The sequence below is a fragment of the Phoenix dactylifera genome, chromosome 13 (assembly GCF_051530095.1).
Source record: "Phoenix dactylifera cultivar Ajwa chromosome 13, Ajwa_hap1_PhDact_Kaust_v1.1, whole genome shotgun sequence".
Taxonomy (NCBI): Eukaryota; Viridiplantae; Streptophyta; class Magnoliopsida; order Arecales; family Arecaceae; genus Phoenix; species Phoenix dactylifera.
The window spans coordinates 648,426-673,218 of NC_143202.1; the positions used below are offsets into that span (position 1 = coordinate 648,426).

Sequence of the window (24,793 nt, forward strand, 5' to 3'; positions counted from 1 at the left end):
AAGCATCATCCGCTGTTTCATTCTGCCAGTCATCTTCTTCTTCGATGCTTGAACCAGAAAACTTGAGTTTCAGCTCTGCCATGGTCTGACCCTTCTTCTCTGCATCATCCCAACTCCACTCTTCATCCTCCACGAAGTGAACATCCCTGCTAACAACAATATTTTCAGTTTGTGGCTGGAAAATTTTATAAGCCTTGCTTACAGTACTATAGCCTATAAAAATACCTAGTGAAGCTCTCCTATCAAGCTTGTCACGCTTGCTCTTTGGAACATGAGTGAAACACAAGCAACCAAATACTTTAAGGAATTTCATAGATAGTTTATAACCATACCATGCCTCAAATGGTGTCTGTTCCTTCAATGCCTTTGTGGGAAGCCTGTTTGGAAGAAACACAGCCGTATTTGCTGCCTCTGCCCAAAACTTCTTTGGCAAATTCTTCTCATGCAGCATGCATCTTGACATCTCCATGATGTATCTATTTCTCCTCTCACTAACTCCATTCTGCTAAGTATAAGGGGCTGTAAGCTGATGCTCTATGCCTGCATCTTCACAAAACTTGTCAAATTCTGCCGAAGTGTACTCCTTCCCATTGTCAGTCCTTACAATCTGAATTTTGCAGCCACTTTCATTCTCAACTCTTGCCTTGAACTTCCAAAAAACTTGAGCTACTTCTGATTTAAACTTCAAGAAAAAAATCCAGCACATTCTGGTGAAGTCATCAATAAAGGAAATATAATAGAGACTACCTTTTAAAGAAGGTGTTCTTTGAGGGCCTGCAACATCCGTGTGGATGAGCTGCAATTTGTGAGTGGCTCTCCAGGTTGACTTCGGGAATGACTTCCTATTTTGCTTTCCAAACTGACATGCTTTACAGTTTGGTAGGTGATCATCAAGTTCTGGAAGAGCTTCTACCATCAGCTTGGACTTCATTTGCAGCAGGCCTTGGTGGTGATAATGTCCGAGCCTCTTGTGCCACACTTCTGTGATATTTCCTTTGGCTGGAAAAGCTAATTGCTCCTTCTCCAATGGATTGAGTGAAAAACTCTTCCCTTTCATTTCCACTTTGAAGATTTCTTGATCAGTTGCATCTTTAATTAGGCAATATTTGTCTTCGAAAACAACTTTGAAACCTCTTTGAATCAGTTGGCCAACACTTAACAAGTTTTGATCAATTTCAGGAACAAAAAGAACATCGGAAATGAGCTTTTGTACCTGAACTGCTTGCAATTGCAATTGTCCCCATTCCTTTGACTGAGATATAGTCACAATTTCCAATTCTGATTTTGGTGATATTTGTTGGCCTCAAGTCTTTGAAAAGTTCCTTGTCATAGGTCATATGATTGGTGCAGCCACTGTCAATCAACCAACTTTCACTTGATTTGCTGCCAGTGAAATATGTAGCCACGAACAGTTGATCCTCCTCCTCTTGATCAACAATCTTAGCCTCTTCACCATGTTGTTGGTTCCTGTTTTTGCAGATTACAGCTTCATGCCCCATTTGGTTGCATTTGGTGCACTTGACGTCTAGTCTTCTCCAACATTTGAAAGGAGGATGACCCTTTCTGCCGCAGTGTTGACATGGAGGATAAGAACCCTTCTTGACTCCTGCTTTGTTGTTGGCTGAAGGTTCTCCAGTAAGATTTTGATTCTTCTTGAAAAACTTCTTCTTGTTGTTGTTCCTCGCATTCTCATGATGCTTGGCTGGCAAGGCTCCTTCAACAACACCTTCTTGTCTCATGGCTCTTCTTTGCTCCTGTGCTTGCAAAGCATTGAGAATCTCTGCAAGAGTGATTTGAGCCAGATCCTTGGTATTTTCCAAGGCTGAAATAGATGCCTCAAATTTTTCAGGCACTGTTACAAGAATTTTTTCAACAATTCTTGAGTCCTTAAACGCAGAACCAAGTAATATGATTCGGTTTGCAATGTCCAGTAACTTATCAGAATACTCTTTAATTGATTCTGTTTCCTTCATCTTCTGCAGCTCGAATTCTCGAATCAAGTTTAGCACACGCATTCCTTTGATTCTTTCATCTCCCTCATACTCTGACTTGAGATAATTCCATATCTCATATGCTGACTTCAGAGCCATAATCCGAGTGAAGATAGTAGATGAGACTGCAGCGAACAAGCAGGCCTTTGCCTTGGATTTCTTTGTCTTCTTCTCCTTGTGTGATTTGATCTGCGCCATGGTGGGATTGTTTGGGAGAGTAGGAATTTCATAATCCTCTTCCACTGCTTCCCAAATATCCAAAGCTTCCATATACGCCTCCATACGAACTGTCCAAACCTGGTAGTTGTCTCCATCAAACACCGGTAGAGAAATTGAAGAGAAACTGGAACTTGCTTCTACGTCCATGACACAGCAACCTCACACACTCACTCACAGATCCCTTAAGAAGAGTGCTCTGATACCAATTGTTGGTTCTTTTTTTTAAAGAACAGAGTGCTTCTCTCATTTAATAATTAAAAACATTACAATATTTAAAGTTTGAAATATAACAACCCACTAACAACATGATCCGAAACTTGCTCCACGATTACATAGAATAAATAACAAAATAATTAATTCCTAAAAAATAGGAACAAACTTTGACACAATCAACTTGACAAAAACACGTGGACATGTTTCAGTCCTGAAGCATTTTCCTAATAAGCATTTTAGCATGACATACGGCACAGAGATCTTTTAGAAGCAGCCTCACTCTGAAACCATGCATTTACTGGTTACCTGAAGTTGCGTTTACCGTGCAGCTGCAACTCCAAATATAGAGAACAGTTTGATTTCAATTTGGATCAGCTTTCAGAGTCCACCTGGCTCCAAAGCATCTCTGCATAGATTTTCTCCTCCTCTTTCTCTTCAGTGAAATAATCAGATGCCTCAACCACTTCCTCTTCTTCATCTGGGATATCCTCATTCACCTCTTCCATAGCTACTGCCGCCAATGACTTGTCTCTCTGGAGAACAGCAACAGCCTCCCGCATAGCCTGTGCAGTTGCTGGCCTATCACTATCTTGGTATTTTGGTGCAGGCATGACGAATGGCAGAGCAATATCATCTAGATTAAAACTCTTTCCATCAGTCCCCTCTGATGTATCCGATGGGGGGACAATTAATAAAATACCAAGTTCGTAGTTGCAAATTTGCAATCTTAGACTTGAAGCAGCAGACACAGCAGTGTGTCCCCAAGCAGCTGGGCTGAAATTGTGAGATCCACAATATGTCCAGCCAAATGAGGACATGGTTGCTTTGGACACAAAGCGCCTATGAGCAACCTGTTTATACAACACTTAGAACTATTAATCTTGATAACATGATAAGTCTAAATGATCATCTGGAAAAGATGGTACCTTAACATGCATTGGATATCCTACTCTATTACATGGATGAGGAATTGCATCATGAAATATACCTGCAGTTCTCAATCTTTGCCATGTTTTCTGCCAAGGAGTAACACATGGGTAGGGTGAGCTCAAGTTGAACAAACAAATATACTCCTAAGAAAATAATTCTACCACAAGAATTGTTGATCATCAAGAAAAGTAGCTGCAGATGCATATCTATATACATATATATGAACAATATTGCGAACTGGTAAGTCACAATTTTTTAATGGCAAGATGATAAACAGCAATACACCTAGAAACAAAGGAGCCAGAGTTTCATTTAAAATAGATGGTTATCTCATGTCATTGACCAAGTGTCAGAAAGCAGAATGCCTCACAGATATCTAAAATAACCGAATATCAATCCTTTTAAAAAGAAAAAAAAACACACACACACACACAGAGAAGGAAAGAACCAAGAAATTGCAGAATAGGAGTACTATAGAGTAACTGATAAAATCCAAATACATAAGAACTTTACAGGCAACACTCATAAGAAAACAAATTTGTCAAAGCACCTAAAACCAAGGGCAGAAATTCAGATTCTTAATGGAAATATCATCAGTGGCATCCATTCATCACACAAAATAATATGCCCAGTAGATCAAAGCAGTAATCAGTCCCTCAAAAGATGACTGTCTCATAAGAAAATCAGTCCCTCAAAATCCAAATACATAAGAACTTTACAGGCAACACTCATAAGAAAACAAATTTCTCAAAGCACCTAAAACCAAGGGCAGAAATTCAGATTCTTAATGGAAATGTCATCAGTGGCATCCATTCATCACACAAAATAATATGCCCAGTAGATCAAAGCAGTAATCAGTCCCTCAAAAGATGACTGTCTCATTAGGTGAGCACACAGAGAAAAAGTCATAACACAACAACCTCCAAGTTCAGACTCAGAAGCCATAAAATCCAAATATATTTGAAGTAAGAAAATATCCAAATAAACTTAATGATTTACATATCTGGAAATTAAGCACTCATTTTTAGGTCACAAGTAAAGCTATATAGAATTTATTCTTTTTTATATAGAAAAATACCTCCGACAGGGAAAGCAAGCATCTGAAAGGCTGAATACCACAACCTCCATTTTTCACTCTTTCAATGGTAGGAAATAAGATCCTCATTGATGGATTTCTTGACTCATGAACAGCAGTCCAGCAACCCCACTTAGAAAAAATGGAAAGAAACAATGAACTCAAGAACAAGAGTAGATGAAAGCCCAATAACATAGAAGCAGGCTGAGATTAACTATAGAGAACAAACTACCTCTGGATCAGACTCTTCAGATTCAGGATACTGATATGACCTTTTCCCAGCAGCTGCTGAAAAGGCAGCTAAAAATTGCGAATTGACTGAAGTTCCTATTGAGGAGGAACCTTTACAGATGGAAGAAGAAAAACAGTAAGACCATTTATCAATATTATGCTTGACCAAACAAGAACTGGATAGCTTTATTCTCACCATATATAAAATCTGTCTCTAATGAATCAAGCCATTTGTAACGAGACAACACCTGTTTTGAAGAAAAACAAACATATGATGTCAACCAATTGCTTTCTCACAACTCATGTAGAAAAAGGAGTTTATCATTAAGGAACTTGATTGCCTGATGAGATTTGGCAGGGACAGAAATGGGAGGGGCAAAAGAGACTTATATGCCTCGTACACTACTAAAGATCTTCAAAATAAATAAGGTCAGAATGCTAAAGTTTAGGGACCCACTAGATCATAACAAGGAAATTTTTTGGTGTATCAATAAAATCAATAATCATATTGCAATTAATTTCATGAAATAAAAACTTGCCTAGATGAGCTAATGATTTGCATGTTTGCCCTTCATGATGCAACAACTTTAAATTGGGCTTGTAAAAGCCCTGTGGGTTGCAAATTCCCAACTTCAGCTTGGCATTCATTTAATACACAGGTGTTACCTAAAAGTTTCAATATTTTGCTGGTAACCACTCCGGAAACTCCTATAAATATGACATTTATAGGATATTTCCTATAAATTCCCTTCATATAAATATTTTTCACAGCACCATATCCAGTTTCTTTCAGGAATAGTTTTTTCACGAAAACATGAATTTTAACGCAAAACTGAGCTTGAAGGGTAACAAAACCTAGTATTATGAAGAAGTTGGAAATGCTCGATTAATTCCTATCATGTACTACACGCGCTCTGATCTGTTGGATTTTCATCTAAGAATACATTTTCAAATTTAAAATAAGTTAAAATTCAGTTGAGCCCTAAAACTCTAAATGAACACTGTCAAGGGCCATAATGGTACCACCTCTTGCAAACGCCAAAGGCCAAGGCACCTCTGTATGGATGAAAGTAGTGAGCATAATGAAGCAACATGGTGAGGCTGGATCAACCTTGATATTTCAGAAAATTTTGGCCCCTGCATTGCATAGCAACCTCTGTCACATCTACATGATCTAAAACTTCCATCAGAAGAAATTACAGATGATCAGCATAATTGTTTCTTCAAAAGAATTCTTAAAGTGCAATTTCAGTGTTTGATATGCCTGTGATACACGAAGTATGAGCTGCACTTTCATGTTGCCTCCCTCGAACGCAGCTGCAAGGGCTTCCTTAGGATAGATATAGGCAGAAAAATTAAAGAACCCAGCATCACTGAGAGGTGATACCCACTTTGCAGCATCCCTAGGCAAAAAACCAAGTTGTATAGCTTCTGGTTCAAGATAACAGAAACAGTGTGAACTACAGAGATAAAGGCCGCACCAAAATCAATTTACAGTTCGAACAATTAAAGTTATAAAGTTTTTTGTGATTTATGTTTAACATTCCTAGCACAAGAGAATCAATGCAGTCCAAGAACATGAAAAGTATTTCAAACCAATTACCAGACTCCTTATGCCAATTTGTGCTAGTGTTGGAGATATTGAAGCTTGGATTCTTTTAAATGTTTAAGAATCCTCAACAGCCAAGGATTCTGAAAGCAAATTCAAAGGTCCATGCCATTTGCATGCTACCATATGCATGTCAATTATGGCAATAGGGATCTGAATACCATATTATACTCATATTCTCATCACAAAGAACATTGTAAGTAGATTTATAAATCAGGAAGAGTGGGGTCAGAGTTATATTTGCTTCTCTTGGGGAGGGGAAAAGGGAAAAAAGACAAACCATCAACAGATAATAAATAGAAAATAAAGCCTCCCTTTCATTTTCCCCACTATAATTATATTCCAGTCCCTTTAACTTATACTGATTCTTGGATCCTATTTATCAGAGTTATCCTAATAATTCTTATTTAGGTTCAACCATAATCTTGTCTTACCTGTCATATCATTTACAAACACATATTCAATGGTGCCTACGTATCATCTATCATGCATCAATGACAAGAATACAAAGATAACTGCTCAAGGTTGGACCCTAACATAAGCCTTGTATTTATTGTTGCAACTGTGTCCCATATTTAGAGGAAGGCAAGGAAAAGGGCCTGGGAGGTTCTTCTGCGCAGGGGCTGAGGCCCACGGAGTGGCCTGAAGCCTTAAGGTTTGAAGGTGCCTTTACAAGTATATTATGACCTTTTAGGGTTTCGAAGGTATCATCTTCTTGTATTAGCATTCTGAGTGATTCAGGCTGGGATTCCTGAGCAACTTCATATGGAGATTTTCCACCAGCTTTTTGCTTTCCACCATACCACCATATAGTAAAGCTTTCTCCATTAGACCATATAGCCAGATCACATAAATTGCTGTGTTCCATATGTTTAAATTGCTATCTCTCCTCAACTGAAGAACCTTAGCTATAGCTACCTGCTGCAGCATCTATATTATTAATAGTCAGTTCACATTAATGCTTTATCACATAATCCAACAACAATGTCCAATTCTTGAATGACGATGGTTTTAATGGAATATTACTGTTTATGCTGCTCTGTCTATAGGATATAAATGATGGAAAAAGTATGATAACTAACCATCCTTAATCCCATCTGCCGATTGACTTTACGGATCTCAATAGGACCCATTAAGGTCTGAGAAATTTTATAAACCCTAAAAAGAAGTGCTTTCGAATTAGGGTCAACTTTTTGCCAAGGCAACTTGAGGCAAAAGAGGGCCCTGAATAAAAATGGAAGGCAAGTCAGTGAGAAAGAAAAACTACCTTATCCAGTAGGCAGTTCAAGCATATACACCTAGGAAGCAAACCTCCAAGATTCTCCAGATAACTAGGAAACAAAACAAGTTCTTTGTTCATGAATAAGGGAAGAAAGAGACAAGTCCACAACTCCTACCAGAGTTTATGGATATTTCTGCAACCTGGTGAAATCTCGATTCTCTGTCCTTACTTTTATCATATGTATAACATTTGACAAAGTACAGCTGATCAAAGCTGTGTACTGGAAGCATGAGAATCGTCCGTAGGTGCGTGTGAATAGCTTGCAAGACAGCAACCCATGATATGATGCCAATTAAATCTGACAGACTTACCAGGAGAACATATTAAAATTGGTAGCTATGCATGATTTACTGATTGGCTCAACCAAATTAAAGACGTAGCATTTGAATTATGCATACCTCCCTCAGAAAATTCATCCAAATCTGCAACAAGAACGCTCACAGCATTAGCATCTGCAGGTATATTCATATTTCGTTTCAACATAACTTCTATGGTTCCACTTGAGTTCTCCGGACATTTTCCAAGAAGTGAAGCCAGCATTTTCACTTGAGCACAATTAGAGTCAGTTGCAGCATGAAAACGATGTCTTAAACCGACTACAGATGCATGAACAAAACCAAAAAATTTTCCAGCAACAAACTTTGAATGCACAGTCGGTTGAGCCTGCATTAGATGATAATATCACTGGTTGGAGAAAGTAAAATTAACACTTCTACAATCAATCAAAAAGCAATTTAAAGCATAGAGCTCAAAAATCCAAAAATAGAAAAGAAGTAGAAATCTTGGCTTGAAATGTTGTATTCTGATGGAATTCTTGAGACTAATGAATAAATTAAAATATATAAGCATTATCCAACATAATATGTATAAAATAATTTTATGAGATCTAAAATGATTCACACGAAAATACAATAAAAGCTGAGGAAAATATAAATAGAATGGTATACCCTGCAATTCGTAGGATACCTACCAAAGTGATTTCATTTGGTCATTACCATACTACCAAGATGTACTACAGCAACTTACAGAGAGACAATAATCAGCATCAAGGTAACAAGAGCTCTGCACATGTATTCCAGGTACCGAAGCAACCAAATGACCAACAGCCCCTCCAAAGTCATACTTAGTCAATTCTTTAATCCAGTGTGCTTGGCTGGGTACATCAGTGATAAGAGATGCTATAAACCCAGCAAGTTGAGCAGCAAAGTCAGACTTTGAATCTTCAATTGTACCAAGTAGAGCTGAATAATCTGGAGCAGTTCTACAAGGAAAATCTTGCCACCAAACTGTATTGGTTATGTGGTTCCACTGTCAAAATAAGCTACCTTCAAATAAGAAATAAAAGCGCAGGCAATGCTTGGTAAAACAATTAAAAAAAATCATATCATAGTATGATAAATCAGATGTGAGTAAGAGTTTGCTAGAAGGCAGCACAATGTGATTACAGAATCATGATTTGCACTTAGATGAAATCAAGAGGAAAACAAAGATCATATCAAAGACTCTATCACTATTCACGTCATGTTCAAAGTACATGAGCTCCAAAAGTTCAGATGCTTGGATCTCCCATAGGATTTTACAAGATAATGCCCCGAAAAAAAATGGTTAGGAAAAGGTAGTTTTTTTTCCAACTCAACTAATGACTTTTGCTGGCCTCCCTGTGCTACCAATGAAAAATATAATGAACCTAATTCATGATCTTTTTGATATAGCACAATATAATAATGCATGGGCAGCATCTCAAATTTCTGACTTCCTGACCCTTCAGCATTAAGGCATAGGTGTTCAATTCGTCCTCAAATGTCAAGTAGGGCATGACCCAGCTAAGATGGATGGAAACTGTTTGAAAAGATTTGAAAAGATTTGTGATAACACCAGAGGTAACCCCTAAAATCAATTTTAGAACAGGATTTATAAATCCAACCCCAGACAGTCAAAGAAGTCTTGATATTGAGATCAAGTTATCTAGTTTCCTACCTATTTAGCTCTAATGATGTTGAAAAATTTAAAGCATTCGAAAACTAGCACCAATATAAGACTATCAAATATTTTCTGATGTAATTAGTATCTCTTCACATCATGTCATGCCATAGAGAGATTACTTTTCTAGCCATGGGATTGCAAGATTGAATAACCCATGTAGATTAAAGAATGAAAATGGCATAAACCTGATAAAAGTATCTCTTGGGAGAAAAAGAAAAAAGAAAACGAGGGAATTGAGCGTACACCAAAAAGGAGGGAAAAAAGGTCTACCAGAAAAGAAAAAAGGAAAAAAAGCGGGGAATTGAAAGTCCAACATACGGTTCAAAATCAACAAGTAGTAGTGAATTAATAGGTTCAAAAAAGTTCTGCAGCACCCACTACGTCTATAATTATAATATCTAGAGGCATACTACTAGTATCATCCGTAGGTAGCATATTATCTTGTCTATGCATGAACTACTTTTTTATTCATGGACAAATTTCCCCATTGGAGGCATATTATCTACAGACAGAATGTCACCTTGTCCATGCACAAGACAAAAATCTCCTCACACACAAGAAATATTAAATGCCAACAGAGTGGGCTTCAATATCGGTAATTTTTTTCCATATCAGTAATTTTTATTTTATTTGGTTTATCTGATTTTGTGAGTTAGAAATGCCACTGCATAAGTGTGATTTACAAGTGAGTCTATTTACACTAGAACATTTACATTCACCAAAACTATTATCTGATCACAAAATATGTGGATGAAAGTAATAGATGATGTTACGTACGTGGGAAAAAAAAAAGCAATGTGGATTTATCTTTTATATTTGGTATCAAGGTTCCCCAAACCGGTACTAAGAACCATGCTCATTGGTGACCAGCATGGTACAATACAAGTCTGTACTCTGTACCATACCATGCTGGGGGTGTTTTAACTACTTTATTTTTTTAATTTTTAGATTTTGAACTAAAGTCGGCAAAGGATAAGGCAACTTCCATTAAAAATTCAAAAATTTAAAAAAAAAAATATTCGAAAGAGTCCACTCTTCCTTGTTTCGAAACAGGAGAGGAAGAGGGAGAGAGTGAAAGAGAGAAAAGGAGAAAGGAAGGGAGGGAGAGAGAGAGAGATAGGAAGAGAGAACCTCTTTAGGGAGTTCTTCCGATTTCCACTTTGGACTGCTCCACCATCGTGATGAGAGACCAAAGAGGTCGATGGCATCGGCCACCGGTGCTGGCTGGTTATCCGTCACTTGCTGTTCATTCGATCGGAAGAAATCCTAGCTCACCCAAGTTTGGCAATGGAGGTGAAGCAATGGAATGGAGTGAAGACACGAGAGAGAGAGAGAGAGAGAGAGAGAGAGACGGGGGGAGGGGAGGGAGAGAGAGGGAGAGGGAGGACCTTCCAAGGCTTCCTAGGGCTTAAATGGGGGGTTTCAAGGGATGTGCTGAAGTGCTGAAAAAGCCGAACGAAGCAACAAAACGTTCGAACGAGTGCTATACTGAGGCAAACCAAAATAAGTAGCTAAACCATGCTAGTTCCAACTAGTCCGGTTCGGCATGGTTTAGTATGCTTAACATGACTAGGGGATGCAATTAGATTTAAGAAATTAGAGAAATCTAGAAATGGCAACTAATAGAAAGGAGATAGAGGAGGTTTTCACAATTACAAGCAACCCCATTAAAGAGGGTGTCAATGATACAATTTGAAGGATAATAAATATGAGGCAAAGTCCATAGGAAAGTCAGATGGTCATTATGCTACATATTTGGAAATATCATGACTCCACCGAATTTGCCTTGTGTAAGAGGTCCACTAGTTAGTTGCTTATGTTTAGATGTAATTTGTAATAATAATAGTAACAAGTAAAGATTTTCATTATCTTCATGAAAAAGGTTAGACCTGGTTCTAACTATATCTCAAAATAATAATAATAATAATATAAGGACAAACAACAAGTAAAAATAGGAGCTCAGACAGCCAATGCCATGACAATCAAACACTTTTGAAGAAATTAGAAGGCAAGGATTGGAAAGAACTTTACAACAGGATTACAATCACATATGCATAGCCAGTGATGAGGAAATATAGATATTATCTACAAGAACAGCAACAACGGGATTGGCAAGCATGCTTCAAATTATTAGTAATGATAATTTATTACTATTGCTAATGATGACAATGATAATACTGCAAGTACTAATGCCCTTGATTATTACTATTGATATGGTGGTTTATATGCCATCACCCTAGATTGAACCAGGGAGCTCTCTTAAGAGAGGAGGGTACCAACCAGCTGAGCAAACAGTCAGGCAGATTTCTAACCTGTGCAGACAGAGACCACATTATTTTAGTCATGCACATAACCTGCTAATGCCTTGATTACAGGAATCTCAGATAACATGAGTAAATTTCAAATGACGGTGAATTCATAGTTGATTGAAATGAAGTAATTACCTGTTTAGGAACCAGATTTGCCGAAGTTATGACAACACGAATATTATGCTCCCTTTGCAAGACAATCAATTTTGGGTGATGACATGCAATGCCTTGCTTTTTGCAATCTTTCCCAAAGGCTATTACATCACAAAATGGGGGATAACTACAACACAAAAAAAATTGAAGCTTATGGCCAAAACAAACTGAACTCAATAAAAGAAGAAATGTAGATTAAAAGACGTACATGAGCAATAAGTTTGGATAATTTACATATGGCAATGATGTTCTGCTATCGTGGCTAGAACTCCAACATCTCTCACCACTGTGACATGCAATTGTTATAGGTAGATGATAGGGCACTTGACAACATGACAAAAACCTGCAAATGGTTTCTATGTTACATAACATCGGGAGTTCTAATCTTTTTTTATTAAAAAAAGGAAGTACTAATCGACACACTTATTACGTAGTGGTAATAAACATGGAAATTTGTACTGAAACATTATGGTAGAGAGATTCACATACCAAGATACATCACAAGTAAATGTTGCAATAAATACTCGGATAAGGCTTCCGATGGGATGAAAGAGCTCAGGCAAAGTGACTCCAGCGTGTTGATCTGATGTACCAGGACCCATAAATTCAAGGCGATTCAGAAAGAACGTTTTACCATCTGAATAACAACCAATCCCTAGATCTTTCTTCAGATGTGATTGCCTGTGGCTATGTTCACTTTGTCCAACTGTGTTCATGGAGCACTCCCCGTGCTCATAGTTCCCAACAACATTTCGATCAGATTCGTCGGAAGAAATCACTTGAATGGCAGCATTTCTCCAAGTGGCGCCCAACTTGGAGTGTTTCTCTGTATCCAGAGGACGGATTTCCTTCGAGCCATGCTCCACAACCCTTTCAGCTTCAGGCCCTGCAGCTCTCCTTCCATGATGATCCAAATTGAAAGAACTTCTCATATAGGACACAGGATCTGAGCACCCCAAGATACTTCTCAACTCGTTCAGAAGGAACACCGCTCTTGGGACCAATTCTTCAAACCCCGAACTGCAGAGAGTGGTATCCTCGCAAACCACGTTTCCCTTGGGAAAGAGGGCATCCTTAGGATCAAAGCGCCCAGTGGCCTCCGAGAAAAGGATCCTCTCTACAACAAAACCATACTTGATCCTACAATTATCATCCGATGCATTCCGACAACCAAGCAAGATCTCATCGCCGACGGTCAGCTCTGCCGCAATACCTTTTGGAAGCCTGCGGCCATTGATGAAGACTCCATTCAAGGAAACCCTAGACGTTAAACCCTCACCTGCGGACCGGAATCTCTGCCTGATCTCGTCGAGATCCGAAGTGTCAGTAAGAAAGAAGCCATCCATCAATTGAAGCTTGCGATCAGATCCATCGAGGAAGAACTGGCAGTGGCGCCTGCTGATGCAGCGATGACGGAGAACGATCTCGCAGCGCCGGCTCTCCCGGCCGGCTGTGTAGACCCGATCAGATCTCAGACAGATGAGCTCGCAGGGCGGATCAGGCACACCGGTAAGGGGTCGGAGGTGGAAGAAACCCAGCTCAGGGATCGGAATCCTCTGCTTCTTGGACGGAAGAGGGGATCGAGGTTCCTCTTCTCCCCTCCGCTTGCTAGAAGAATGGAATTCCATACAAATTATATGAATTGGAAGATCAGAAGTGATCTAGACGACGGAATATGGTAGATCTTCTGAAAAGAATCCTACGACGAAAGCGCGTTTCGAGCAAACGAATCACAGGAGAAATCAAAATCGAAATCGATCAGAAGAATTAGATCGAAGTGAAGAAAAAGAATAGAAAGAATAATGGCGAAGGAAAGGTTAGTAGAAGATCGCCAAGAGAGGAATAAGAAGGGGGTGGGGAGATGAGAAACCCTAACTCCCGCCATTTCGAGGAGCTTTTAGCTGCTTTTTTTTTCCCACTCTTTTTCCCTCCTTCGGTTCAAAAAAACAAAAATAGAACATAAAAGAATTCGCGAATTGTTCCCGACGCTTGGCGATTTTTTTCAGCCGCCGCCAGAGGATCGGCACGTGCATAAACCATCCAGCGTCAAATTCGGCTTATGAGACGTGTCGTACAAATTTGCCAAACGCAACTTAGATCGTTAGATCGATGTACCTGATAGCTCACCATGCTAGTAAAGTATAACTGAAATCTAATTAAATACAGATTGAATACTAATATATTTATATTTATATTTATTTTATTTAAAGAATACGAATATAGATATAAATATTAGTTAGATTCAAAAATTTATATCTATAATTATTTGAAACGAATATGGATATAAATCAGGTACCAAAAGTATAGATATAAATATCGGTATAAATTGAATAATTAGATTTTATGATTACAGATTCAAAAATATTACTGATTGGATGATAAATCAAGTTAATAGCATATTGTCATTTATTATTCTTAAAATTTAATTAGTGTTGTATCAAATTAAATGGGATTATAAATGGAATCAGATATTCAGATATGAATCAGAAAATTGTCTATCTATATCCATATCCATTTTTTTTTAATAGATATGGATACAAATATGGATATTGATTGGATGCTCAAATTTCTGTTCATATCTGAATAGTTTCGAATAAAAAAATATATTCGGATGGATATTATTCGATTCATTTTCACCTATACAAACTAGCCATCACTCACTGCAACAAAATCTCTATGCTTGAGGGAACAATTAGTCAGGTACCATGCACAAACCCGAACACAAGTGGTCAGGTACAAGTGGTCTAGTTAAATTTAGATTAGGTCAAGTTTTAACTAAACCCAACAAGGTAAAAATAAAATAAAATAGCAATAACTAAACCCACCATAATGGGTCATATTTTTTTTAATTAGCCTAGACACCTTATTCATAATGCATCAAGCTAAATATTTTAAATCCTTGAACAAGGTTGACTATGGAGCATCGCTGCTGATACTAAATTTGATCTAAACATAACACAGCAGCTTCTTCACAGCTCTTCACTCAGAAGACACCTGATTCTGTGTCTGTAAATCTAAAATAGCACACTGGAATTGCTTCTTGTTCTCCAAACAAATTACAATGACAATTAGTTGAAGTATGTACCCTCAAACATTATCGGCAGATGGTATTTCGTTTTGTTTTTTGATTTATCCATTTTGGGCTTCACCCCATTCTTTTTTTTACTTTAAAAAAAAAAATCTCAATAGAGATGATGCTGATTTTCATCATTCATTAGAGATAGATAACAGTCATGGCACACTGGTTAAAACTAACGGTATTGGTACCTCGGGCAATTAGTTACCATGCAAATATATGAACCTTAGCCCTAGCTAAAATAAGCCAGGCCGTCCATGGATGCCAACTAGCACAGATGATAAACTCATGGGACTATAGAGCCCAAGAGCAGCCCCTTCTTTTTGTCAAAAAAGAAAAGCTATTCATTATAAGTCCTCTGATGATTTCAGCCATCAAATGTCTTTTTTTTGTTGTGATAAGCTGGATATATTATACGATTTTAACATGAGTACATTCAAAAAATTCAGACAGCAGATGCCTTCATGGGGCATCCAAGCAATAGAATCATGGTTGGCATATGCTTTTCCCCTAGAGCAAATCATTCATAGCCTTGTAATGGGGCTTCTTCCGTTGGTGATTGGTCTGTCTTGCCGAGGCACGTAGTCCAAGAAAGATCTATGAATAGAAGATCCAAAATACATCAGTGTTGGTGGAATTTTAAGGTGCGGTCTCCGCTCGCAGGGCAGACGCAGTAGAGAATGCAAGGAAAAGAGCCGTGGAGGATCCGAACCGCTTTCGCTCGGCCCCAGCCGTCATGCAAGAAAACCGGAGCCAGAAATGGAGGTGGCCCCCGCTACGAGGTCTAAAGACCACAAACAGCTTTAAAAGGCCCAGGTCGAAGCCCAAGCCCACGTCACGGCACTCGTCGAGAAGGGTTGCCAGCCATACGTTCCACGATTAGGCTATCCGCAATCTCATCCCCTGCGTAATCCCCTCCTCTCAATGCCCGCTGCTTCCATTCACCACAACCTTCTCTCGCCCGCTCTTATCCTTGTATCATATAAGCCTCCCTTCTTCTCTTCTTCTGCTGCCGCTTCACACTCTCCTCGCCCCGATACCAAGGCAATGGCTTCGGCTACGCTCGCAGTAGCCAATGCCTCTCTTCAGGTCCTCTCTCTCTAGCTCTACAGCATACGACCGAAGTTGGAGTGATTAGTATCTCACTAGCTGCTCTTTAATGTGTTCTTCCTTGTCTGTGTGATGGTCTTTCGGACGCAGGCAAACGGCAAGGGTTTCTCGGAGTTCTCGGGGTTGAGGAGCTCATCGCTTCCCTTGAGAAAGATCAACACCTCCGATGACTTCCTCTCGGTCATCGCCTTTAAGACCTCTGCAGTAAGCTTCCTCGAACTGTTGTTATTCAAGCTTTCTTATCCTCGTTTATACGAATTTCCTGCATCCCGTAGCCTTGCTTGCTGCATGGGCTTTTCCCACCCTCTCTCACCCATGGCTGGCCGCTCGCTTGCCCGGCTGACTGCATCGGCCGGATTTATACCTGTTCCGGTTCGGAACCGGGTCCGACCGTTTGCCATCCATGCATGGACTCATATTGGCTCAAGAAACGTGAATTGAGTCATGGTGGGTCCAGTCAATTTGAGTTGGGTGAGGTCTTCTTACGCTTTGAGCCAGACGAACCCTGTTGGGGAACCTGGTCTGAACACTGGCCTTCCATCCATTAATCGGTCAATAAATAACATCAATGTTTAACTTGTTTTCGATCAAAAAAACGTGCAAACATGATTTGTTCATGGTTCACCTATGAATATTATTAGAAATGCTGAGGTACTTCATCGATTATTTGCAGATATAGTTCTGCAAATATTTCTTGTAGCTATTTCATCCACAATCGATAAGTAATCAGCAGTGATGGAACTTTTGCGGGAAAAACAAAGAAGCATAAAAAGACATGATTTACTTATATCATTTTGAAATTTATTACTGTTAATTTTTTGTCTTGCATCGTGTAATTGTTAATATGTTATTGCCCCGTGTTCTGCAATAGCATGCTCATTTAAACACTATGAATTTTCTCCAGCAACTGGTTTTCTAGAAAGTTACCTGACTATGGCAATGTTATATTTTTGTCCGTATCATCACTATTTTGATGAATCCATCTCTTTCTTGCTTCTTGATTTATAGACTAATCGTTATCACCTTACTACTATTTTCATCAGACATATTTTATTGTTTGCTCCATCATCATCTATGCCCATTTGATTATTCTAACCATCTACTATTTACTTCACCAAAACCAAATGGTTTTATTGTTACCAGTCTTGCCAATTGCATCATGCATGGGGTTTATGCTCGGGGCAAATATAACCATTAGTAGGCCTTGCTCCAACTACTTGGGATTGACAACTTTTATGGTGCTATTTCGTAACCATTTTGGAGATGTATGAAATAGAAAAGAGCCCTGAGCCATTGAATGGTGTGGTATGTGAATGACTGTAGGTGGCGGGTGGGGGCGGCGGTGGGTACCGGAAGGGGCCGGCGGAGGCGAAGATCAAGGTAGCGATCAACGGGTTCGGGCGGATCGGGCGGAACTTCCTGCGGTGCTGGCACGGGCGCAAGGACTCCCCCCTCGACGTGGTGGCCATCAACGACACCGGCGGCATCAAGCAGGCCTCCCACCTCCTCAAGTACGACTCCACCCTCGGCATCTTCGAGGCCGACGTCAAGCCCGCCGGCGACGCCGGCATCTCCGTCGACGGCAAGGTCATCAAGGTCGTCACCAACCGCAACCCAGTCAGCCTCCCATGGAAGTAAGTCGCATATGTGATGATGTACCTAGTCTTTGATGGTGGTGGCGGTGTCACTGATGATGATCGGCCAACAACAACGGGCAACATTAACCAGTAACGGATGGACATGTATGTGTATGATATGACAGGGAGCTGGGCATCGACCTGGTGATCGAGGGGACGGGGGTGTTCGTGGACAGGGAAGGGGCGGGGAAGCACATCCAGGCCGGGGCGAAGAAGGTGCTGATCACGGCCCCTGGGAAGGGGGACATCCCCACCTACGTGGTGGGCGTCAACGCCGACGCCTACAACCCCGACGAGCCCATCATCAGCAACGCCTCCTGCACCACCAACTGCCTCGCCCCCTTCGTCAAGGTGCTCGACCAAAAGTTCGGTACGCAGCAAAACTATTCATTCGTGCTTCTCTCTTAATTGCACATCTTTTCTCTCTTCGTTTGTTGTTAGCCAGCCCACCAGGGATCCCAAGGTTGAAATTAATGAGGATAAGTGCCATTGTATGGCCAGTACTTGTTCCTCGCAAGATGTAGTCCTGAATTAACACTAGAAAATAAAGTAGGTTCATGACCCAGATCAAGCTGTTTCGAGGTTAATTTAGGTCCTCAAACTGCCATCTTAGCTGCAGCTGAAAATAATCTAGAGTCTTGTGCACATTTTACTGCGATTCAGTTGCTGTAGTGGTTTTTTTTTTTTTTTTTCTCTGTTGTGCGAACTTTAGAGACCAACAACAATACAATGAGAGTTTAATTCTTTATAAACTCTTGATATGGATGGCCTCTCTAGGATCCGTGTATTCAAGGCCAACCTACGGGGACATTCTACGTTTTTTTCCTACAATTATTGGACCCATCATCAGAGAATAGCCTCTTAAAGAAAAAGGCATGGTTGCAACCTCTGCTTGGCTGAACCAAAGAAGCTGAGAAACCCCTTCGCTATGCTACTGAGCCTGGAATAATCACCAATATTTAGTTTAAAATGCTGAATCTCAGGGCATATTCCTTGGAACTTTCCTCCAAAAGAAATCAGGCATCTAACAATCGCAGTTGCCTGTCATACTCTGTACCTCAAAAAGAGTCTACTTGTCATGCTCAAATTGCTTGCAGGATAGATCTTTGTTGGAGTGACAATGAATGTTCTCCACTAGCATCAACTCTTGAGTACTCTGATACATTAGATCTTTGAACATCTAAATACTGATATGTCAGAATTAATTCTTTATTGAGGCTTTTCAAGAAGTACTTCCATGAAGAGAAACAAGTCCCATGTTCGGTGCTTGGTAAAGATATGACATCGAAAGCACCTATTTTTATGCTATACTTGGTATGACTGCAATTTCACCTTGCATTCTCATGCTGGAACTTTGGAAATTATTTATAGTTGGTAGTTTCAAATTAAACAACGAAATCTTGTTTTAGTCTCCTCGATCGTAAGCAGCATTGTTTGCACATACTGAATTCCGTGGTTAGATGGCCCTGGAGATTGCTTGTTTACATAAATACATACATATATCCCTGGTTGAAAACTTGAAATGTGTCCAGGGTTCATGCAATGCATCTTCTGTTGGAAGTCTCCTTCCTTTAATAGTTTGTAATGTTGAGAGGGGTTTTAGTCCCACATTGCTTGTGTAGAGTTTTTTAGATAGCTTAATAAGCATTCATATCCTACACATGCTAAAGTAACTTTTTGGTGGGAAGTTGTGAAGGAAAGCCAATATTATATTATCAAAGATTGGCACTTGGCACTTTGCACGTGTAAAATGAAATTTATATTGGCAGTTTATATCCGTTTTTGCACAAAATAACTGCACTAGCAGTTATGTTTTGAACAGGCACCATTCCAAAGGTTGTGTCACTTCAGAGTTTATTTCAGAGTCATAAATTGCCAATATTCTTCACAGAAAAGATAACTTCTTCTACATAAACTTTTCATTTTTCGTTGTTCTGGGGAATCCTAGTTTTGCTGGCTAGAATTCTATTTTGGTTTTGATGTATCCTGGAGCGAATTTGCTGGATCACCAACAGCAACATAGTGGGGCAAAATTCGCTTAAGGACAGTGTTAATTCACGCTTCGAGACCTGTTTCATCTACTAGAGTTCCTTCTGTATCAACATCTTCCACCAATTCCTTTCTTTGTTTGAGAAAATTTGATGGCTAAACCTGACAGGCATCATCAAGGGAACCATGACCACCACCCACTCTTACACTGGTGACCAAAGACTGCTCGATGCAAGCCACCGCGACCTTCGACGTGCGCGAGCGGCAGCCCTCAACATCGTCCCTACATCCACGGGCGCTGCGAAAGCTGTGGCCCTGGTCCTCCCCACCCTTAAAGGCAAGCTCAATGGGATCGCCCTTCGTGTCCCCACCCCTAACGTCTCCGTTGTCGACCTCGTCGTTCAAGTTTCCAAGAAGACCTTTGCCGAAGAGGTCAATGCTGCTTTCCGGGACACTGCAGAGAAGGAGCTGAAGGGCATTCTCTCTGTGTGCGATGAGCCTCTCGTCTCCGTGGACTTCCGCTGCACCGATGTCTCATCCACTGTTGATTCATCGCTCACCATGGTTATGGGCGATGACATGGTTAAGGTGATTGCTTGGTATGACAATGAATGGGGCTACTCGCAGAGGGTGGTAGATTTGGCTGACATTGTTGCCAACAACTGGAAGTGATATCTTGATAGCTCGAGCGATGTTGCCTTGTAATTTTTGATTCTTCTGTTTTATTTCTGCTCTTCTGAACACTGTAATGAGAACTGAAACCTTTTTGACTTTCTATTGCATATATCTTCCAGTATCATAAAACTGTATCATGAGAACTCAATTTTATTTATCCAAGCCTTTCATGAAATCTTCATGGAATTTAATTAGCATTACGAGGCATCTTTTGGACCTGTCCTTGCATGCATGGTTTACTAGATAAAGTTTCAGTGTTTCTTGCTGGCAAATTTAAGATGCTAGTAATATGTTTTATAGATATCTTTTGCTGTTGCGCACGCAATTTCTTGAGATGGACTAATGCAATTGATCTTCTTCCTAACATGGACTATGCCAACAACTTCTCTTGTTCCTTTCTGCTTAAATTTCTTCTAAATATTCGACTCCATTAGGTCTATTTCCAGCTGCAATTCCTCACAGAATAATTATAGGATGGTTATAATAGCACCAATACCATCAAAGTTAGTAGGTAGTGGAAATCAAACTCTTTAAACAAGGGAAAGAAACAAGCCACTTTTCAAGGTATTTGCAGTGATGCATCTGGGGTCTTCGGCCTTTGGCGACGATGAATGGAATCTTGATATTATTTGACTTTGCAAATCCGGTTTTATTCTGCTAGAATTTTTTCAAATCAAGTTGAGGGTTAAAACTGCTCTCGTCCGGCTCTCTTAAGCGTTTGATCTTAGTCTCTTGGAATTATTGTGCTTGGAACCTTAGGCCTCATGCGCCATTCCCTTCTATGAGCAATCCTTGCTCAAGAATATCAACAGCCATGCTTCCCCATTTATGGTCGAGTCTCCCACAATTTTTAAAACCGAGGATAATTCAGGGCATGATTGGTCCATCCGATCACGAAAATACTGATCGGGAATCGAACTGAGGCTTTTTGATTGCTGTAACTGGCTTCCTAATCTGATATTGCTTATGGTGGGCCATGGGTTTGAAGTTTTATAATATTGGAGACGGCAGAAACTTCATTCTTCTTACTTTCTTATCCTAGGCTGGCCAAATTTGGACCTATAATAGTGTAAACTAGATCCGCAGTCGGATTCATTTTTTTTGCCATTAAAAAAAAATCCTACTAGCAGATGCTACAAAAAATATTTTTTTTTGAAATAAATCGTTCATAACCGAAGCTTTTTCTCCATACTAAAAAAAAAGCCATGATCGGCAGCTTCCTTTCAAAAAAAAAAAAAATCTCTAATTTTAATTCTGCAACAGAGCTCCTTTCCAAGAAAAATAATTCTGCAGATATCTGCAGGTGCATCGGCTATGCTATTTTTCTCAAGAAATAAACAATTCTTTCTGGTAATCTTTGAAAAAATAAACAAAGATATTTTTATAAAAAATTTCTTCTTCCACAGCTCGAGATTTTTTTCCCACATGGAAGCCACCTGACAATATGCCTTGCCTAGGGGCTTAAGAAAGATGAGCAAATTTCCATATCTCCATATTTTTTTTTCACTTTTTCCTTCTATTGTCCAACGCTCTATCAACATGTGGTATGTGGCATCAACCCTCCGTGGGCAAACTAAAAGCCACCAAAGAGTTGCAGCAACAATCCCAACTCAAGATGCATAAATAGGTGGAAGGGACTGCAGCATACAACGCACTCCCACACATCACAGTTGATGCGGAAGTGACCGCCATCCCTACATCAATTTTCTATTGATATGAATCTACACCTTGTTTTTGACCCCTCTCTCCTTTGAATATCCGGTGATTAGGATAGGATAACGAAGAGGCCTAAAAGAATCGCCAAAATTTGGTGCTGGAGCCAAATTACCGATGCTTCTACCTAGCATCGATATGTAAATGTCAGGATAGCCAACTTTTCTTCTAGCGTCCACAGTCTAGATAAAAAATGCCACATGTTTCATAAATAATACAGATAGATTTGCAAGGAGTGGAAGGCACATTCTGCCTAGTGTGAGATCAAGCTTGAAATGGGCCATATTGGACTGAAGTCGGCAAACCCAACCGACTTCCGTCCAGTTTGGAAAGAAGAAGCAGAACATAGGATCGCAATCCCGATCCTCTGCTCCTCCTATCTTGGGGTAATGGGGGCGAGATGCGCAGTAACCCTGAGGCAACTCTGCGGCCGTTTTGAACAGCCGCAGATCATGCTCAACCGCCTCGAGAATTCCAGTGGTGAACGAGCCATGATCTTCTTCGGAACCCCTATAAAAACCCCTTATCCCACTGAGAGCTCCGCCACCCTGAGCCTTCTCCTTTCTTTCCTCCCTCCTTTCCCTCCTCTAGTGGCCAGCGTGCCACCCCAACCAAGCACCACCACTTGAAGCCCTTTATCTCCCTCTTTTTCTTCATGTTCCAAGATCTTCTCTCTTTGTCGGAAGCACCGCCATTGCCGCCATCAGCCACCGGATCGGCTACCTTCTGGGATCCAACCCTCCGTCGATGCGTTGGTAAGCTCCCTTCCCTTTATTCTTCTACTCCTGGTTTAACCAAAGCCAATATCTTTTCCTCTATTTCGGGCCAAACCGAGAATGTTCTCAGTTTTCCCTTCTCCTTGGCCACCGTAGCTACCGTCGGCCACCACTGCTGTCGATGGCTGGCTGTCGATCACCCAGGATAGCCACTGTTGGACCTTTCGGCCTCTCCTCCCTCTCTTCCTTCTCTTCTCCTTCCTCCTTGTTTGCTTAGTGGGATGAAGAACCCCTACGGGGCGAGTTTATTCATTTTGTGCCATGTTGGACTCTGTTCATCCATTGTGGGCCCTATTCATCCAGCGTGGGTCATATTCATTTTGAGCTTTTTTCATCCATTGTGGGACGTATTTATTTTGAGTCCTATTCATCCATTGTGGGTCATGTTCATTTTGGGCCATGTTCGTTCATTTTGGGCCATATTCGTTCATTTTGGCCCTTGTTCATCCATTGCGGGTTGTGTTCATTTTGAGTTGTGTTCATTCGTTTTGGGCCGTGTTCATCCATTGTAGGTCCTATTCATTTTAGGTTGTGTTCATACATTGTGGGTCGTGTTTATTCATTTTTGGCCTTGTTCCTCCATTATGTACCATGTTCATCCATATTTTGGGCCAAGAGAAAAAAAAACTAACCCCTCACTCGCCTTTAATTGAGTACGCTTAGACTTTTCCTAATGGTCAACCTGAACCACTCGGATCAAGCCCGTGATCAGGATCGGACCAATACTTGGATCAAGATTCTCGCTCTAAACCTCTTTCTCTCTAAGCCAGACTTATGAATCTTAGTTCAAAGCTCTGATTTTCTTTTTGCTTAGATCCAAGTTGACCTCGAGAAGGAGGCCCTGAATTGCCCCGGTACCCGGGCGGTAGACTAGCCCACTACCTCAGCCTCAGTTTGACCTTTAGAAAATTTGGTCACTTTTGACCTTCACTTGACTTGTTGAACCCTCCTTGCTTGGATCGACCTGGGCAGTCAGACACAATCGCGTGACCGAATTGATCTCGGGGCATGAGACCACTTTAGGGAATTATGTTGCTTACTGGGCCAGTATAGCTCATTATCATATTTTTCTATTTTTCAAATTTAGATGCATGATCGCACGGGGCTGAGGAGTGCGTTAGATCTTCTGAAGATACTTTTAGTTGATGGCATGTTAGTCATATTAGTTAGAGTATTTAATTTGATTGATGTTATTAGTTAATATATGTTGACATATGTTGCATTGGAACTTTGTAAGATTGATTTGAATAAATTATTAATTAAATAAAAATTTAGAATTTATTATTGCTTTGATATAATTTGTAGCCTTGCAAGCATTTATGGCCCGCCGTATAGATATGCGGCGTCTGTTTCCCTTTGGGTTCGGGGCGTAACGCCTATCTCCTCCCATTCTTTTAGTATGGTTTTCTTTTCCTTTTTCCCTTCTGCAACCTTACTTCAGCCGGACGGATAGGATCAAACTAGGGCTCAAATACAGGTGCGCCCAAATTTTCAATACTTTCTCATTTTCAGAACTTCCTCATTTTGGGCTCAAATTCTGGTACGCTCATATATATATATATATATATATATATATATATATATATATATATATATATATATATATATATTACTCTCTGAGTCTTGGTCGGATGCGTTCGATCAAATGGTGATGAAACAGGAGGAAGGGTACAGCAAGTGAAAAATAGCGACCAACATGGGGTCATGGAGAAACTGGACACATCGCATGCATGTCTTCTTTGGATCAGACTTTAATGTGGAGGATAGATATGGCTGCCAGCCTGCTTAGCTACCAACTATTGAAATGACTCAAACACATTAC

General features: G+C 40.1%; 2 protein-coding genes across 4 annotated transcripts; one reads left to right on the plus strand and one right to left on the minus strand.

Annotated features, from left to right (window-relative positions):
- Positions 1-2,426: 2,426 nt before the first annotated feature.
- LOC103712405 (forkhead-associated domain-containing protein / FHA domain-containing protein) lies at positions 2,427-13,930 on the minus strand. 3 transcript variants are annotated; one of them, XM_039116641.3, is made up of 12 exons: positions 12,485-13,930; positions 12,204-12,338; positions 11,978-12,122; positions 8,577-8,858; positions 7,949-8,213; positions 5,924-6,090; positions 5,686-5,796; positions 4,856-4,907; positions 4,661-4,770; positions 4,432-4,560; positions 3,350-3,439; positions 2,427-3,274 (listed from the first exon to the last, which is right to left on the minus strand). In XM_039116641.3, the coding sequence occupies exons 1-12, from the start codon at positions 13,621-13,623 to the stop codon at positions 2,795-2,797; spliced, it is 3,105 nt and encodes a 1,034-aa protein (XP_038972569.2). In that variant the 5' UTR covers positions 13,624-13,930; the 3' UTR covers positions 2,427-2,794. The 3 variants fall into 3 exon arrangements, with proteins under 3 accessions (XP_038972569.2, XP_038972570.2, XP_038972571.2); XM_039116642.3 differs by having other exon boundaries at positions 5,933-6,090; positions 12,485-13,925; XM_039116643.3 differs by having other exon boundaries at positions 3,131-3,274; positions 3,412-3,439; positions 12,485-13,926.
- A 1,978-nt stretch (positions 13,931-15,908) lies between these two features.
- On the plus strand, positions 15,909-20,657 carry LOC103712351 (glyceraldehyde-3-phosphate dehydrogenase A, chloroplastic). Its single transcript, XM_008798848.6, has 5 exons — positions 15,909-16,160; positions 16,272-16,385; positions 17,505-17,815; positions 17,944-18,188; positions 19,977-20,657. Exons 1-5 carry the CDS (start codon positions 15,996-15,998, stop codon positions 20,477-20,479), a joined length of 1,338 nt encoding a protein of 445 aa, XP_008797070.4. The 5' UTR covers positions 15,909-15,995; the 3' UTR covers positions 20,480-20,657.
- The last annotated feature ends 4,136 nt before the right edge of the window (positions 20,658-24,793 follow it).